Source organism: Myodes glareolus, chromosome 21 (assembly GCF_982192425.1).
Source record: "Myodes glareolus chromosome 21, mMyoGla1.1, whole genome shotgun sequence".
Taxonomy (NCBI): Eukaryota; Metazoa; Chordata; class Mammalia; order Rodentia; family Cricetidae; genus Myodes; species Myodes glareolus.
Genome location: NC_142046.1, coordinates 13,250,117 through 13,266,701, shown reverse-complemented (window position 1 = coordinate 13,266,701; position 16,585 = coordinate 13,250,117). Strand labels below are relative to the sequence as shown.

The 16,585-nt window shown below is 49.7% G+C and overlaps 1 protein-coding gene across 9 annotated transcripts in view; it reads left to right on the top strand.

Annotated features, from left to right (window-relative positions):
• Nucleotides 1-16,585, top strand: part of LOC125398941 (golgin subfamily A member 2) — a 20,438-nt gene extending 3,853 nt beyond the window's left edge. The window contains exons 3-27 of one of the 9 annotated variants that reach the window (XM_087899738.1): nucleotides 687-767; nucleotides 4,117-4,227; nucleotides 4,468-4,511; nucleotides 4,613-4,676; nucleotides 5,021-5,077; nucleotides 5,252-5,332; nucleotides 6,463-6,501; nucleotides 6,747-6,809; nucleotides 6,894-6,987; nucleotides 7,081-7,187; nucleotides 10,064-10,122; nucleotides 10,368-10,509; nucleotides 11,066-11,155; nucleotides 11,255-11,362; nucleotides 11,505-11,592; nucleotides 11,968-12,305; nucleotides 12,506-12,619; nucleotides 13,293-13,538; nucleotides 13,619-13,694; nucleotides 13,910-13,992; nucleotides 14,136-14,354; nucleotides 14,431-14,533; nucleotides 14,634-14,740; nucleotides 14,821-14,977; nucleotides 15,067-16,585. In XM_087899738.1, coding sequence (XP_087755864.1) covers nucleotides 687-767; nucleotides 4,117-4,227; nucleotides 4,468-4,511; nucleotides 4,613-4,676; nucleotides 5,021-5,077; nucleotides 5,252-5,332; nucleotides 6,463-6,501; nucleotides 6,747-6,809; nucleotides 6,894-6,987; nucleotides 7,081-7,187; nucleotides 10,064-10,122; nucleotides 10,368-10,509; nucleotides 11,066-11,155; nucleotides 11,255-11,362; nucleotides 11,505-11,592; nucleotides 11,968-12,305; nucleotides 12,506-12,619; nucleotides 13,293-13,538; nucleotides 13,619-13,694; nucleotides 13,910-13,992; nucleotides 14,136-14,354; nucleotides 14,431-14,533; nucleotides 14,634-14,740; nucleotides 14,821-14,977; nucleotides 15,067-15,281 — 2,886 coding nt within the window. In that variant the 3' untranslated portion in view covers nucleotides 15,282-16,585. The remainder of the gene's footprint in view (nucleotides 1-686; nucleotides 768-4,116; nucleotides 4,228-4,467; nucleotides 4,512-4,612; nucleotides 4,677-5,020; nucleotides 5,078-5,251; nucleotides 5,333-6,462; nucleotides 6,502-6,746; nucleotides 6,810-6,893; nucleotides 6,988-7,080; nucleotides 7,188-10,063; nucleotides 10,123-10,367; nucleotides 10,510-11,065; nucleotides 11,156-11,254; nucleotides 11,363-11,504; nucleotides 11,593-11,967; nucleotides 12,306-12,505; nucleotides 12,620-13,292; nucleotides 13,539-13,618; nucleotides 13,695-13,909; nucleotides 13,993-14,135; nucleotides 14,355-14,430; nucleotides 14,534-14,633; nucleotides 14,741-14,820; nucleotides 14,978-15,066) is intronic. The other 8 variants (XM_087899740.1, XM_087899742.1, XM_087899741.1 and 5 more) reach the window with 8 other exon arrangements.

The following is a 16,585-nucleotide window of genomic DNA, read 5'->3' as shown; positions in this document are numbered from 1 at the left end:
TATTAAATAGCAGCAATATTGTTTAATGTATATTTATAAAATTTAAATGAACTTAGTTGCTGTTGTTTTTATGTTAATTCCCCAAATAGAGGAATAGGCCTGCTTGGGGTAAATAGTGATTCAGCATTAGGTGCTGCTTGATTTTCTTGGTTTGTGGGTAGAAACCAGGCCAGAGGGAATATCATTTGTTCTCAGGCTTTCCTAAGAGGAAGCAACAGTAAGAGAAGATCTAAATTTTAAGTCCATCTTTGTCATGAGCTTGCTGGGTTACATCAGGAAAGTCCCCACACACACAGTTTATCTGACAAGGTGATGGTGGACTCACTTGGTGTCTTACAGATTTGCTTTTCAGCTGGATGGTAGCAGTATAAGGGAGGTCTTATCTGAGAGTCTGGTCTTGAAGGTGGACATGGGTTCTGGGGCTTTTCAGATTGTTCCTGCAATCCTGGGTCTGTAGAAAGGGTCTCAGTGTTGAGTTGCTACAGTGGTCAAGAGAGTTGATTGCATCCCTTGGGGGACTCTCATTTACTCTGTGGGCTGCAGCTTACAAAGCAGCAAGTGGTACAGGCCTGGGTGCTGATCTCTGCTCTTTGAGTGTTCCATTTCCTTGACCATTTCTCTTCTTCCCACCCTGACTTTCTTGCCTTTCTCCCCCTGCCCTTGTTTTTCCTTCTCGCCTACTATAGATTCAGGACATTCTGAAGGTGTTGGTGTCCGACCTTAACCGTTCCAATGGGGTCTCACTCCCCCCATTAGACAAGAGGAAGGTGAGGCAGTGTTGAGACTCCCTCTGGCTTGCTCTCCCAGCCATGCATGCCCCAGAGGCTTCCCTGCTTTAGGGAACTTCTGCCACTGGCTTATTTTATGTTGCCTCAGTTAACCCTTAGCCCTCATGTCTGCTTCGTCAACTGCTTGCTTGATTGGGACTCTTTCCCCGTATCATTTCTTGTCTTGGAGAAGGAGTTGAGACCCACTTTGAAAGTTACAGCTGACTGAGGAGATAACTCTCAGATGAGGTGTGAGTTGTGGGCTTCTGAATGCCCAGCATAGTGCTGTTAGACTGGGACAGTTGGAAACAAAACACCTTTTGGGCTTGCCCTCTGGACATCTGTCTCCAAAAGACCAGACCGTGGAAACGCGCAATTATTTTTTATGAATTCATCTTGCTTTGAAACTTAGGAGCTTAAGGTTATGAGAAAGTGAGTTTGCATTATAGTTTCTGGAATTAAGAAATTTTTTTTAAGAAACTAACTGGGGGGGGCTGGAGAGATGGCTCATAGGTTAAGAGCATTGTCTGCTCTTCCAAAGGTCCTGAGTTCAATTCCCAGCAACCACATGGTGGCTCACAACCATCTGTAATGAGGTCTGGTGCACTCTTCTGGCCTGCAGACATACACACAGAAAGAATATTGTATACATAATAAATAAATAAATAAATAAATAAATAAATAAATAAATAAAAAAGAAACTAACTGGGTTAGTTAAAGCACACCTTTAATCCCAGTGAATGAGTTCCAGGACAGCCAGGACTACACAGGAAAACTCTGCCTCGTGGGGGGTTGGGGAGAAAGAAACTGTCAGAGGTAAAGTTAACTAACAAATAAATGACCAGGAGACTCTGCCCAATGTGTCTTTGAAAAATCAGTGGGCCCTTGATAGGAAAGGCTCTGGTAAATAGTGACAAAAGTAGACGAACACCCAGCACTCGGGAGACTGAGACACATGGATGGTAGGTCCCAAGATAACCTGGGCCACATAGTGAGACCCTGTCTCACACAAATACCAGAATACATGAGCTGGACCAATGCCGTGTGACCTCCAGGATGCCTCACGTAGCAACAGAAGAGTTGCTTCCCAGTGGACTCAAGGCTGGAGAAGGGGCATTCGCGGCTATCTGAGGATGAAAGATGGTTTCTGTTCATCCACATGGAGAGCTGGGGAGCAGAGGGGCAGGGAGCTCACAGGCAGGCACCTTTCAGAGATACAGGGAGTCTAGGTGGCACAGAACCTGTGTCCACAGGGCTTGGGGATGGCCTCCTGGGCGTGACTTTAGTACTTGTTTCACAGTTAATATGTGCCCAACAAAAAGAGCAGGCTTTTGTCCAAGCCAAGGCCACATCCTTTTAGAGCTGAGTGTGGACTTGGGTTGGAGCTGGACTCTTTTTCAGCCACTAGCGCTGCTCCTGGCCAGATGTTGTGGTGTGCTCAGGGGCTCTGCTCCATCTCTCAGTTCAGAGGTGGCACACTACTTTAGCATTTGCTGTGATCAGGAGTCAGTCACACTGACAACCTGGGCCTCAGTTTCCTCACTGGAAAAATTTATCTGAGTACCCAGCCCCCTCTCCCGGTGTTTCTGAAAACTTTCTTGAATCGGTAACGGATTTTCCAAACCAGGAATGAAGAAAAATGATGTCTCCTGAGCAGAGAAGATACAGGAAGTTATAGAAAGATAAAAGTCATTTCTGGCGTGGTGGTGCACTGTCTTTAATCCCTGGATCTCTGTGAGTTCAAGGCCAGCCTGGTCTACAGAGTGAGTTTCAGGACAACCAAAAAGACAGAGAAACCCTGTCTCAAAAAAACAAACAAACAAACAAAAACAGAGTTTCTAATTGGCTGAGACATTTTAAAAACTCCATGCTTAGCTGTAAGACTTAAAATTGGGGAGTTATTTGGTGCTCATTAGCCGTGTGTGGTGTCTTATCCGTTCCCGAGATGCCCCAAGGGACCCAGAACCTAGGAGGGTTCTGTCACTGTTATTGGCACACTTCCCTGACTGTCTGTGTCCCTGCTCTTACTGATGTAGAGCTGTCAAGGAAACATGTATGGGTAATTCCAAACTGACAGTCACATGGGATTCCAGGGACATGGCCACAGTGACCCTGCAGAGTGAGGCTCACCCTTGTTCTTCAAGGTTCTCCATTGCTCAGTGGGGGAATTTGGTCAGTGTTCAGGAGGCTGAGACTGAAGGCGCGGAAAGCAGACAGCCCTCTCTTTGGAGAAAGGCGTGGCCATTGCCTCCCAGACCAGCCTTGCTGGGCAGGTGTGGGGTCCCCGACCCTCCCCCCCCTTTGGCTTCCCATTCTCTGCCCATCTAGCTTGTTGGACATTAGAAGACCTCTAAACCAGAGATATTTTGTTTTGTCTTGTTTTTCAAGACAGGATTTCTCTGTGTAGCCCTGGCTGCCCTTGAACTCAGAAATCCGCCTGCCTCTGCCTCCCTAGTGCTGGGATTAAAGGTGTGTGCCACCACCACCCAGCCAGAGACATATTCTAAAGTCCTAAACCACTGGGCATGGTAGTGGCACATAACCAGTGAGTTTGAGGCCAGCCTGCAGCCTGGTCTACAGAGTTAAGTTCCAGGACATTCAGAACTGGATAGTAAAACTCTGTCTCAAAAAAAAATTATATATATACACACACAATATATGTATATATGTATATATATATATATATATATATATATATAAAATAAGAGTGAGGTCTGAGCCTGAGGAGTGACTGGGTACAGCTGGTAAAGCAGATTATTCCCACAGGGGAAGTAAGAAGGTTTCCACAAACCGCCACATCCTGAATCCTGGGCTTGGTCCTTGGCTGCTGTTCCTAGGAAGGTCATCTGATCTTCCAGGATGCTGCAAGCCAAAGGGCAGCCATTGCTCTTTGCTTTATCCGGTGTTTCTGAATCAACAAACACAGCCAGCGCATGGGTCTGGGAGAAGGGAAGGCAGGAAAGCCAGACGAGAGGGGTGAATGGTTATGTTGACCTTGACGACTAGTCCATCCCAGGAGCAGGGCCCGCAGTCAGGGTCACAGTCGGTCCAGGCTGGCACTCTGTACCAATGCTCTTGGACTTGGGCACTTCCTGCTGTGGCTGCCAGAGGTCAGAGCTCCTGAGGGAACAAGGTTTTCAGGAAGGAGACCCTGCAGCCTTTGCTTTGGCCTTCAAAATGCTCCTCAGTGGCCTGAGGCCTGGGCAGGCCGTGTCTGTCCCCAGTAGCTCCCAGCATGTGCGACCATCCTGTGACTGCTGCTCTCCTACCCTGCTTGTCCCATCACCTCATGTCCATGGCAGCGAGGCTCCTTGTGGTCGTCTAATGCCCCCGCTCTGTTCTGTGACAGGCGCCCACAGACTCTGCTGCTCCTGCACCACCAACTGCTGATGATGACACTATGTTTCTTGGTGTTGTCCCTTCCCCTGATGCTGACCTCACTAGCATGGCATCACCTCAGGTTTGTGCTTTTTCCCTTTTGCTTGCTGTGCTCCTGTCTGCTTGCCAAGGGACTTTATCTTCTCTGAATTCCCTTTTCTCTTCTGGTAGCTTGGTCCAGGTGCTGCTCCTGGAGCCTGGCGTGGGGAGGCCAAACTGGGGGGGGCCTGGGGAGATGGGTGTTGATGAGCTTGGCCTCCCTTGCCCCTGGTGATGATAAGCAGAAGCTGAATAGTGACCTGATTTGTTTCTACCCATACAGAGCCACGACGCTGGCAATTGTTCTAACCTCATGGAGGAGACCAAGTAAGCGTTCTCTACTGAGGGAGTCAGGGCAGGCCCATGAGCCCATGAGCCGGGTTCCCATCAAGCCACCTGCACCCCTGACCCTCTGTCTCTTTCCTTAGGACTTTCTCATCAACTGAGAGTCTGCGACAACTTTCTCAACAGCTCAATGGTCTTGTGTCTGAGGTACCGCAGGATTGGGGTCCAGAGAGAAGGTAGAGGGGAAAGAAAAGCATGGTAGAAGCTGAAGCAGGGATTCTCAGGAGACTGACTCATGAGAGGATCCTGGCAGACCCAGAGAAGACAGATTTGGACCCTGACGGGTGATGTGATTTTTATCCTGGTGTAGAAAGTGCAAGATGACAGCTGTTGAGGGCAGGGGCTAAGCCTTGAGGGGTGAGAACCACAAGGGAGAGGTCCAAGGTCAGCAGGAAAGCAGATTCTGCTAGTTGAGGGGGAAGTAAGGAGGCTGGAGGGATTAGACATCGAGGGTGACAGAGCATCTCCAAGTGAGATGTTGTCTCTCCTAGACTACATCCTACATCAATGGGGAGGGCCTCGTGTCTTCCAACATGAAGGAACTGGAGGTGAGCAGCCGTGGAACATGGTTCAGACCCTTTAAGCCAACCACCTATCTCCTTGTATAGTGGGACCTGAGTGCCCACTGCCAGCCGAGACAGCCCACCACCCCCAACCCTAATGATGCTCTCTCTACCTTTCCCCCTCCCTCCTCCAACTCCTCCTCTCTGCATGCGCCTCAGAGCCGGTACCAAGAGCTAGCCGGAGCCCTGGACTCCAGCTATGTAACAAACAAACAACTCAGTAGCACGATAGAGGAATTGGTAAGAGTCCAGTGGGGTCCCTGATTCCTCCTGTCAGTCCTGGGCTTCAGTTTCCCCTTGGGGCTCTGAAGAGAGAGACTGGGAGCCTCTGGGGCCAAAGGGTAATGGGAGACCTGGGGGCCTCAGCCTCAGCTGGAGGCAGCAAGAGCATAAAGCATGCAGCATGGTTCTTCCGCTGCTCTCCACGTCTTTCTGTACTCTAGACTCCCAGCTTGAGGCCTTACCACACTTGTCCTGAGCTTGGTGCCTCTGGTGGAAGAGAACACAAACCCAGTTGGTTGTCAGGAGCCCCGTGTCTTGCCCTTGCTTAGGTCCTAATTTTCTCTTTGATTTTGGCCACAGTACTCCCTAGGTTTGAGTTTCCTGTTGAGGCAGAGTTGGAGAGTGTCAGAGACCTCTTTCCACTCTTAAGTGGCAAGAATTTAAAGACTTAGCTGGGTGGTGGTGGCGGCCCACACCTTTAATCCCCAGAACTCAAGAGACAGAGGCAGGTGAATCTCTGTAAGTTCAAGGCCAGCCTGGTCTACTAGAGTGAGTTTCAGGACAGCTAAGGCTATTACAAACAGAAACCCTGTCTCAAAGCACCCCTCCCTCCCTGAAAAAAGAATTTAAAGACTTAGTGAGCCAGGTGATGGTGGCGTACTCCTTTAATCCCAGCACTTGAGAGGCAGAGGCAGGCAGATCTCTGTGGGTTCGAAGCCAGCCTGGTCTACAAGAGTGAGTTCCAGGACAGGCTCCAAAACTACAGAGAAACTGTCTTGGGGGGGAAAAAAAGACTTACTGAACTGTCAGAACGAAGTACTCTCCCATTCCTCTCTTGGCTGTATAAGATACGGTCATTTCTTAACTGCACACTGTTCCAAGTTGGCAGAGGGTAGTCTTCTTTCTCAAACTTGTTTCTAGAGTTACTGTTCTTTAACTTAGACCCAGATTCAGACCTCTGTGGCATAGTTGTAATTGAGAGGCAGCCAAGACACAAACTTAGTTCCTTGGGAACTTGAGTAGTTTGTTGGTTCACGAGCCCCTGGGAGGCTGAGCTCCTTTTTCAAATCTATCCCCCTGCTCTGTCTTGGTCTGGGGTGACATAAAAGAGATCAGCCCCAGTCACCTTCCTTTGACTCTTCCCACAGAAACAACAGAACCAAGATACTCTGGATCAACTGGAAAAAGTACTGTGGTTTCTGTGTTTGCTCTTTTCTTAGTTGATGGGGTTGGGGGAGGCCTTAGAGCTGCAGGCCTTGATCTTGCTTGCTTCCATGTTGGAGAAGACTCATCCCACAGGGTGTCCTCCATAGGAATCCTTGATAACCTGGCTTCATGGTGGACCTGTCCTGGGCCACTGGTGGTTTTCTGGGGGCTCTTCCCTGCTGGGATTCTGCTTCCCTGCTAAGAGCTGTACTTCCCATGCCCATAGGAGAAGAAGGATTATCAGCAGAAGCTGGCAAAGGAACAGGGAGCTCTCAGGGAACAACTGCAGGTGAGTGGACTGTGTGGTGTCCCTATGTCCCCCATAAAGCATGTCTCTCTTTTCTCTCAGCACTTTTGGACTTTTCTCCCGAAGGTTCACATTCAGACCATAGGCATCCTGGTGTCTGAGAAGGCAGAATTACAGACTGCCCTGGCCCACACACAGCAAGCAGCCAGGCAGAAAGCAGGTAAGGATCAGGGCACCCTTCAGCCTTGTGCTGATGCCTTGGCAGCCCTGAGGGAGGGTACCTGGGGCTCCATCTAGACCACTCTTATTTCAGGAGAGTCAGAGGATCTCGCCAACCGCCTACAGTCTTCCCGACAGCGTGTGGGAGAGCTAGAGCGGACGTTGTCTACTGTGTCAACGCAACAGAAACAGGCAGACAGGGTAAGACAAGCCCCTCTGGCTTACTGGTGGACAGTAAGCCTAAAGTGCTCTTCTGCATGGTCCAGTGTCTTGCTGCTGACAACTCAGCATGGACTGTTTGTTGCTGCTTTTGTTGTGTGGTTGGAAGAAGCACAATGGGAGTGAGTCCACAGCTGTGTAACTGGGGACTGCGCGAGTGAGCTCAGGTGGGAATCATTTTGCTTCTGTCCCCTCTGAGTTTTGGAATGTGTGAATAGACCATCCATTCAGAGGAGAGCACAAGATCCAAACAGAAGTTAATTTTCCTCCTCTTATCTACAACCCCCAGGGAGAAAGGCCTAGAGATTTAGACACCCTAAAGTGCTCAAGTCCCACCCCGCTAAGTGACTTCAGGCCAACACTTTTGTGTACTGTGTTTCTGCCCAGTGGTGATGACAGTAACTGTTCCCATGGGTGTGAAGATTGGTGGGTTAGCAGTGGTGTCTGGTGAAGTGCTCAATGAACAAATTAACACCAGTAGTGTCTGAGAGTTCTGGCCAATCGTAGTCTGTTGTGAATGCCTTGGCCTCCATATGCTAAAATCAGTCTTAAGCCAATACATCCTGGTCTCAGTCTTTTTCCTCTGCCTACTTCATCTTATGGAATTCTTTTTTGTTTGTTTGTTTTTGTTATTTTGGTTTTTCAGGACAGGGTTTCTCTGTGTAACCCTATCTGTCCTGGAACTCTGTAGACCAGGTTGGCCTCAAACTTAAGGATCTGCCTGCCTCTGCCTCCCAAGTGCTAGGATTAGAGGTGCAAACCACCACCACCTGTTACCTATCCATCCATCTAGTTTTTAAAGACAGAATTTCTCTTTTGCTTTGGAGCCTGTTTTGGAACTAGCTCTGTAGATAGGCTGGCCTTGAAGTCACAGAGATCCACCTGCCTCTGCCTCCCAAATGCTGGGATTAAAGGTGTGTGTCTCCACTGCCCAGTTTATTTCTATTTTTAAGGTTTATTTACTTTTACTGTGTGTGTGTGTGTGTGTGTGTGTGTGTGTATTGCTTGCATATGCACCATATGCATAGCTGGTGCCTGCAGAGGGCAGAAGGCTCTTGGATCTCCTGGCACTGGATCTATCATGTTGGTGCTGAAAACCAAACCAGGGTTTTCTGGAACAACAACATCTGCCCCCTTTACTGAGTTTTTCTTTTTTGGTTGTTGTTGTTTTGTTTTTGCTTTTTGTTTTTGAGACAGAGTCTCTGTGTTGCCCTGGATGGCCTGGAACTCACAGAGATGCCTCTGCTTCTTGAGTGATGGCATTTAAAGTGTTGTCCCGCCACTGCCTGGTTCAGGAGTTCTTATTTTAACAAAAACAGAAAAAAAAAACAAAACAAAAGAAAACAACAACAAAAAAAGCCCAAAGGAGTTAGCTGGGAAGTGGCCTTTAATCCCAGCATTTGGTAGACAGGGGCAGGTGGATCTCTGAGTTTGAGGCCAGCCTGATCTACAGAGAGGGCTACAGGACAACTAGGGCTACACAGAGAAACCCTGTCCTGAAACCCCCACCTCCGCCCCAGAAAAGGAGATACTAGGGAGGCGTGGTGGTGAATACCATTAATCCCAGTACTCTGGAGGCAGAGGCAGGTTGATGTCTGCAAGTTGAGGCCAGTCTGGTCTACATAGTGAGTTCTAGGACAACCAGGGCTATATAGAAAGACCTTGCCTCAAAAAAAATATAATTTTTTAGAAAAAAGAGTGAGCCAGATGGAGTGGCACATGCCTAATTCCAGCACTTGAAAGAGACTTTTGCTTGAGACTTTTCTCATAAAACCAGAATGAATGTTGGGCACCAAGAGGCTGAGGCAGGAGGGTTCAAGGCCAGCTTGGGCTATAGTGTAAATTCTAGTCTTGCCTGGTTGCTTAGACCCCGCTTCAGAAGAAAAAATAAAAGAGAGCCAAGGTGTTATTGGTCAGTGGTAGAGTAATTAATTGACTGGTCTGTACAAGGACTTCAGTTTGATCCCTGGCCTTGTAAAAAAAATTATTATTGTTGTTAATTAAAAACAAAAACGGGGCAGGGGCATAGAGATGGCTCAGTGGTTAAGAGTATTGACTGCTCTTCCAGAGGTCCTGGTTTCAATTCCCAGCACCCACATGGCAGTTCATAAATGTCTGTAACTCAACAAGTTCCAGTAAATCCGACTCCCTCACAAAGACATGAAGGTCAAACACCAATGCATTAACAGCAAAAAAAATAATAATAAAATAAAACAAGACTAGAGAGATGGTTTAGTAGATAAGAGCAGAGGCTACTCCTCCAGAAGATCCAGGTTTAATACCCAGTACCCACATGGTGGTTTATAACTGCCTGTAATTCATGCTTGTGGAGCATAGACATACATGTAGGCAAAACACCAATACACATAAAATAAATAAAAGTTAAAAAAATTAAAAAATAAACCAACCCTAAAGGCTATAACTGGTAGACCTTTGGTCCCAGCTATTGGGGAGGCCAAGTTGGGAAGATTATCTAAACACAGGAGTTTGAAGTGAGCTAGGAAAACATAGTGTGACCCAATCTTAAAAACTAAACAAAGCTGGGCATGGTGGCGCGCACCTTTAATCCCAGCACTCTGAAGGCAGACACAGGTGGATCTCTGAGTTTGAAGCCAGCCTGGTCTGCGGAATGAGTTCCAGGACAACCAAGGCTACACAGAGAAACCCTATCTTAAAAAAACCAGCCAACCAACCAAACACAGAAACACAAATGAGACCACAGGCTTAGAAATGCCTTGTGATAATGTTAAGTGCGACTGGAGGGAGGAAATGTCAGTGGAATATCACTGGGTCCATTGGTGTTGGGCCAGCTGTCTCTTCAGCCTGCCAGGTCCAGACTCAGCTTTCTTTATCTGCAGTACAATAAGGACCTAACCAAAGAGCGAGATGCCCTCAAGCTGGAGTTGTACAAGAACAAGTAAGAATGGGAAGAAGGTTGGGCCTTCTGCAGCCTTATGCAGGGAATGGAGGGTCAGAGGAGATGGGTTTGGGCTTGTGTAAGCTGTGCTCTAGTCCTAGCCATGCTCCCGACTCATGGTGTGGCCTGTCACTAGTGTCTTGATGCTGTGTCTGTGGCTTAGTGGCAAGGCTCATATGTTACTCAAAAACGTGGTCCTTTTTTTTTTTGGTTCCTTCCTTTCTGCACTGTCTCTTTGGCCATAGCAAAAATAACGAAGACCTGAGACAGCAGAACTCAGAACTGGAAGAGAAACTTCGAATCTTGGTGGCAGAGAAAGCAGCTGCACAGTTGGGGGTGGAGGAGCTGCAGAAGAAGCTGGAAATGTCGGAGCTGCTGCTGCAACAGGTGAGAGGTGCAGCACCTCTAAGCCCCAGGCACATAGTCTCAGCATCCTTGTAGGCAACCTGTAGCCAAGCACTGGACAGTTTGACGCCTCCTCCTGGCCTGCAATAGAATTCTTTGCTAAAATATTCAGCAGTGGAGCCCTGACCATACCTGTGGAGTCATAATCTTAACTGGTCACTGGTATGGCTGTTAAATTTTTATTTTTTGACATGTACTGCTTGAAAAAAACATTGTTTTTGTTTCATTATTCATTCATGTTGTTGAGTCAGAGACAGTAGCCAGGGTGACCTATATAATTCATCAGGTAGCCAGGCTAGCTTTGAATTCATGGTAGTCTGTTTACCTTAGCCTTCCAACTGCTGAGGTTGCAGGTATGAGCCTTCATGCCCAGCTGAAAAGCCACCATTCTGTTTCATTTAAATGAAATCTATGCAAGAGGCTGCTTACTGCTTCCTGGCACTTTTCTCATACGGCAATGACCCTCAGCTGTTCATTAGTCCTAGCTTACACTCTTGCGGGGAGCACTGCAGTGGAACCCCTCGTTTTCCTTCTACAGTTCTCTAGCCAGTCTGAGGCCTCCGACAGTAACCAGCAATTACAACATGCCATGGAGGAGCGGGCTCAGCTGGAGACTCACGTAGGCCAGGTGAGGATTTGTGAGGGGAGAGGAGGGCACAATCCCAGGTGGCCAAGGGCCCATGAGAACCAGGGCAGCCCTTGGTAACTCGTGCGTTGACTGATACAGCTGATGGAGTCGCTGAAACAGCTCCAGATGGAGAGAGACCAGTATGCAGAGACCCTGAAAGGAGAGAGTTCCATGTGGCAGCAGAGGATGCAGCAGATGGCAGAGCAGGTGAGGCCTGGCCCTGGGTCTCAGCTCTTCCTGAGCATCATTGGACCGCAGCTGATGGGCTAAGAGCTTCGATTTTGCAGAGGTGGGACTGGGAATGGATGGTGCCCAGGATCTCCAGCTTTTTCCCTGTGCCTTTGGGCAGGTGCACACACTGAAGGAAGAGAAGGAACACAGAGAAAATCAGGTACAAGAGCTGGAGACCAGCTTGGCGGAACTCAGGAGTCAGTCGGGTGAGTAGGGCAAGGGCAACCTAAGAGCAGAAGTGGGTCCAAGGCCATAAAGGTGGCTTCCATTGCCCTGGGGAGGCGGGTTGTACAAGGGCATTGGAGTAGAGGACAAGGGGGCTCTGCCAGGAGATGGCAAGTTTTGTCATCCCTCTGAGCATGTGTCCTTCTGTGCAAAGCAGGGTGGCATGCCTACTGCTACCCCTGCAGGTGGCTGAGCATCACAGAACTGTACTAGAGTGGCTTGAAACGTTTACCTTGTCTCAGACCCTGACAGAAAAGAAGCCAGGGCTTGGGGCAGGAGCCTAACTCCAGCTCACAATGGAGCCTGTCTGAGAAGTCAAGAGTGGAGCCCCTCACTGTGCCTGCTTCCTTTCTCAGAGGAGCCACCACCCCCACATCCTCCAGCTGGGCCCTCCGAGGTGGAAGAGCGACTGCAGGGAGAGGTTGAGCAGCTGCAGAAGGAACTGGAGAAGCTGACGGGACAACTGAGGGCCCAGGTACAAGACAATGAGAGCCTGAGCCTCCTGAACCGGGAGCAGGAGGAGCGGCTGCTGGAGCTGGAGCGGGCTGCAGAGCGCTGGAGTGAGCAGGCGGAGGAGCGCAAGCAGATCCTGGAGAGCATGCAGAGTGACCGCACCACCATCAGCAGAGCGCTGTCACAGAACCGCGAGCTAAAGGAGCAGTTGGCTGAGCTGCAGAACGGCTTTGTCAGGCTGGTGCGGAGCTTGCAGGCCCTCCCTACTCGGAAAACACACTCACCCCTTCTGGTGATGGGCTGGGGATGGGGTGCTGTCCACCTCCCGTGAGGCGTGTGGGAATGATCCAGGAGCCTTCCCTGCTCTGTGGGAGGAGGTGCTCATACAGGTCTGCGCACCCTAGCCACATTGGCTCCTTATGACGGCTGCTTTCTGTCCAGACCAATGAGAACATGGAGATTACCAGTGCACTGCAGTCAGAGCAGCACGTCAAGAAAGAGCTGGCCAAGAAGTTGGGCGAGCTGCAGGAGAGGCTGGGAGAGCTAAAAGAGACAGTAAGGCCTACCACATGTGGTGCTAGCCACTGGATTTGGGGGTAGGGGTGGGAGTACAAGGCCCATCATAGATTAGCTGCAGCCTGTGGACAGGCTTGCAAGTCAGCCTTTAACTGTTCTATTATAGATTATAGAACCTGGACTGCTCTTCATCTGGGCCAAGGCCAGAGCTGACTTTTTTATTTTACTTTTTTAAATATTTATTTATTTATTATATATACAACATTCCTTCCATGTCCAGAAGAAGGCCCCAAATCTCATTATAGATGACTGTGATCCACTATGTGGTTGCTGGGAATTGAACTCAGGACCTCTGGAAGAGCAGTCGGTGCTCTTAACCTCTGAGCCATCTCTCCAGCTCCCCAGAGCTGACTCTTTATAGTTGGAGGTTATATAAGGCTGGATTCACATCCATTTGTTCAAACGCTTCCCATCACCAAACCTGTTTACTAAACTTAAAAGATGAGTTTCCTTGTAGAAATGTTGGAAGTTAAATGAGAAAATGTGCATAAACTATTGGACACTAGTGGTTTGTGCAGAACAATATGTGTTGATTCCATCTGCTTTTCCATATGTGAGGCCTAAAATGGTGAAAAAGGTGACTGGGCGCCCAGGCTTGGGCCCAGATGTGGAAGCCAACCCCTGCCTGCCCTCAGGCTTAGCCTTCCTGCAGGTGGAGCTGAAGAGCCAAGAAGCACAGGGTCTGCAGGAGCAGCGAGACCAGTGTCTATCCCACCTGCAGCAGTATGCTGCCGCCTACCAACAGCACTTGGCTGCCTATGAGCAGCTGACCTCTGAGAAGGAGGCGCTGCACAAGCAGCTTCTGCTGCAGACACAGCTCATGGACCAGTTGCAGCATGAGGAGGTACAGGGAAAGATGGCCGCTGAAATTGCCCGCCAGCAGTTGCAAGAGACCCAGGTGAGGCAGTTGTTGAGGCTGGGCTCCAGTGAAAAAACCTAGCCACCTCTGTACCTTCTCACTCTTTCCTGGCCCCTTAGGAGCGCCTGGAAGCCACCAGCCAGGAGAACCAGCAGCTCCAGGCCCAGCTGAGCCTCTTGGCTCTCCCTGGGGAAGGTAAGGCCATACAGGAGAGGGAGACCCAGACTCTTAACGGAACTGAGCGGACATCTTTGGAGATGCTTTGAGAATGCTTGGGCATTTTCTAGTCAGTGGCTGGCCCCAGGGTATACAGTGAGGGCACAGAGGTGGGGTCCTGAGGTGTCTTCCCTTAGCCCACTCGGTCTGCTTGCTGGGATTGTTAGAAGAGACAACCTACTATCTGTCCCCAGGAGATGTGGAGCAGGAGGAGGATGAGGAGGCTCCTCGGCCTAGTCTGACCATCCCAGAAGATCTAGACAGTAGAGAGGCCATGGTGAGCTGGCCTATGCCCTGCCCCTTCTCTTCCCTGCTTCTGTGGTCAAACAGTCTCCCATCTGGGAATAGGTGCTCCCACTCTACCTCCCTGCCCCCTCTTTCCTGAACACTTTCCTAAGAAGCACAACTCCTTGTGTGCAGGTGGCATTCTTTAACACAGCTATAGCCAGTGCTGAGGAGAAGCTGGCCCAACTACGCATGCAGTTGAGAGAGCAGAAGGCACGTTGCCGGAGCTTGGCTCACCTGGCAGCCCCAGTTCAAAGTAAGCTCGAAAAGGAGGCAGTGGTTCCCAGGAGTGTGAGTGACTCTGTGTCTGAGGAGAGCAACCAGGCCCTACATGTAGCCATGGAGAAGCTGCAGGTGAGTGTCTTTGGGGGCTCGGAGGGTGGGGCCAGCCAGGGCTCCTGAGTCTCTGAGACCTCTATCTTGGCTCCAGAGTCGCTTCTTGGAGGTCATGCAGGAGAAAGTAGAGCTCAAGGAGAGGGTAGAGGAACTTGAGCATTGCTGCATCCAGCTTTCTGGAGAGACGGACACCATTGGTGAGACAGAGCCCAGCCTAAGACAGTTGGGGCTTCACATGGGGCAGACTGGGTAAGCCTTGGTGACTGAGCGTTGTCCACCTGCCTGCCATCCCTACAGGAGAGTACATTGCTCTCTACCAAAACCAGAGGGCAGTGCTGAAGGCTCGGCACTTGGAGAAGGAGGAGTACATTAGCAGACTAGCCCAGGACAAGGAGGAGATGAAGGTAAGCCCCACACTTCTGTGGTCTAGGCCCCATCTAGGCTGGGCTGGGCCACTCTATTTATTGAGTGCTTTTCCCTCCAGGTAAAGCTGCTAGAGTTACAGGAGCTGGTGTTGAGGCTTGTGAACGAGCGCAATGATTGGCAGAGCAAATTCCTGGCAATCGCTCAGAACCCTACTGATGTGCCCACCCCAGTGCCCACCGGCTCCCAGGAATTTGGAGCTGCTGACCAGCAGGGTGGTGAGTAAAGCCCTTGGCTTGGGCAGGCACAAAGGGGAGGACTGCCATGGCATGCAGAACCCTGACACCCCTCTCCCCTTTCTCTAAAGACCTTAGGGAGGTGAGCCTGGCTGACAGTGTAGAGACTACACAAGGAGAGGCTGGGGCGCCCGCTCCCCCTGAGAACCATACTGCACAGCAGATCATGCAGCTGCTGCGTGAGATCCAGAATCCCCAGGAGCGTCCAGGCCTGGGCAGCAACCCTTGCATCCCCTTTTTCTACCGTGCTGATGAGAATGACGAAGTGAAAATCATGGTTGTCTAAAAGACTGGCAGCCAAAGCCTCACCACGGGCAGCCAAAGGTTCTGCCCCAACCCACCCTTCTCAGTCACCCTTATCCTTATAATAATAAGGTCAGACTCCACCCCCTCCAGGGGCTGAGGAAGTAGCTCAGTTGGTAGAGTGCTTGTCTGCCACGCACATAGCCATGGGTTCTGTCCCCAGCACTCTGAAACTGGTAATGCTTGGAATTCAAGCACTTGGGAAGTGGAGGCAGGAGAATCAACCACCCTCATCTAGCTAGTAAGTTTGAGGCCACAGTGGGCTATACTGAGACCCTGTCTGAAAAAAAAATCCAGATGATCAGACTTCCTATATTACTGTTGGGATACAAACGGGGACAGTCTGTGCCCTTTGGCCAGGGTGGTTTTACTTTCTAAACTCCCGTTAGAGAAAGAACACTGGACTTGGTGATTAAGCAGATAGGTGGCTTCCTGACGAAGTTGTCTTTAATTGGAGGGCCTCAGTCCTTACTCTAGACACTGGGACAGAACAATTTGGCAGCATTTTCATGGCCAGGTACAGCATAGTCTGGTAGATGCAATCTGGCCTTCAGCAGGGCTCCTTTATCTTACCACCTCTCATTTCCTTCCACCCTCCTTTTTATCTTTTATTTCTTTAGACACTATCCCAAGCTAACCCTAAACTCACTACACATTGACCTTGTGATTCTCCTGCCTCAGCACTGTGCCTGTTATCTCGCAGTGCTAAGTAGCCATTCTACCAAATTGATTTACACACCCATCACTACCTACCTTTCTGTGTGGTAGTGCTGGGGATGGAACCCAGGGCCCAGCACATCCCTAGACCAACTCCCATCTTCTTAGAGGCACTTTAGGGCAGTGGGGATGGACAACATTTCCATGGTCCCCAGGCAGTTGGGATAACTGTCTCTGGAAAGCATCCCACTTAGGAGGGCTTCCATCTTTTTAGAGGCACTTTGGGACAGGGAAAGTGGGTACTATTCTCTCAGGCCTTATGACAATTGGGGTAACTGTACACTAAGCAGGATAGAGGCTGCTGGGGATGGGGGCTTCCCCTCCCCTGGTGTACATATTGTACCTCTGTACCATTTTTGTATATTCTGGGGTAGGGACACCCCCTGTATCATAGTGGAGGTTGGAGCTGGCAAGTGGGGAGGTGGTTCTAATGATCACTTGGGGCTGGGAAACTTATTTATTGGTAGTATAGGACAGAAGACAGGAGGCAGAGATGGGGTTGTGGCACCCTGCTGATGCAGCTCCTCTTTATTTTGCTTTTTACTTGGGAAATAAATGGATTTAGCCATA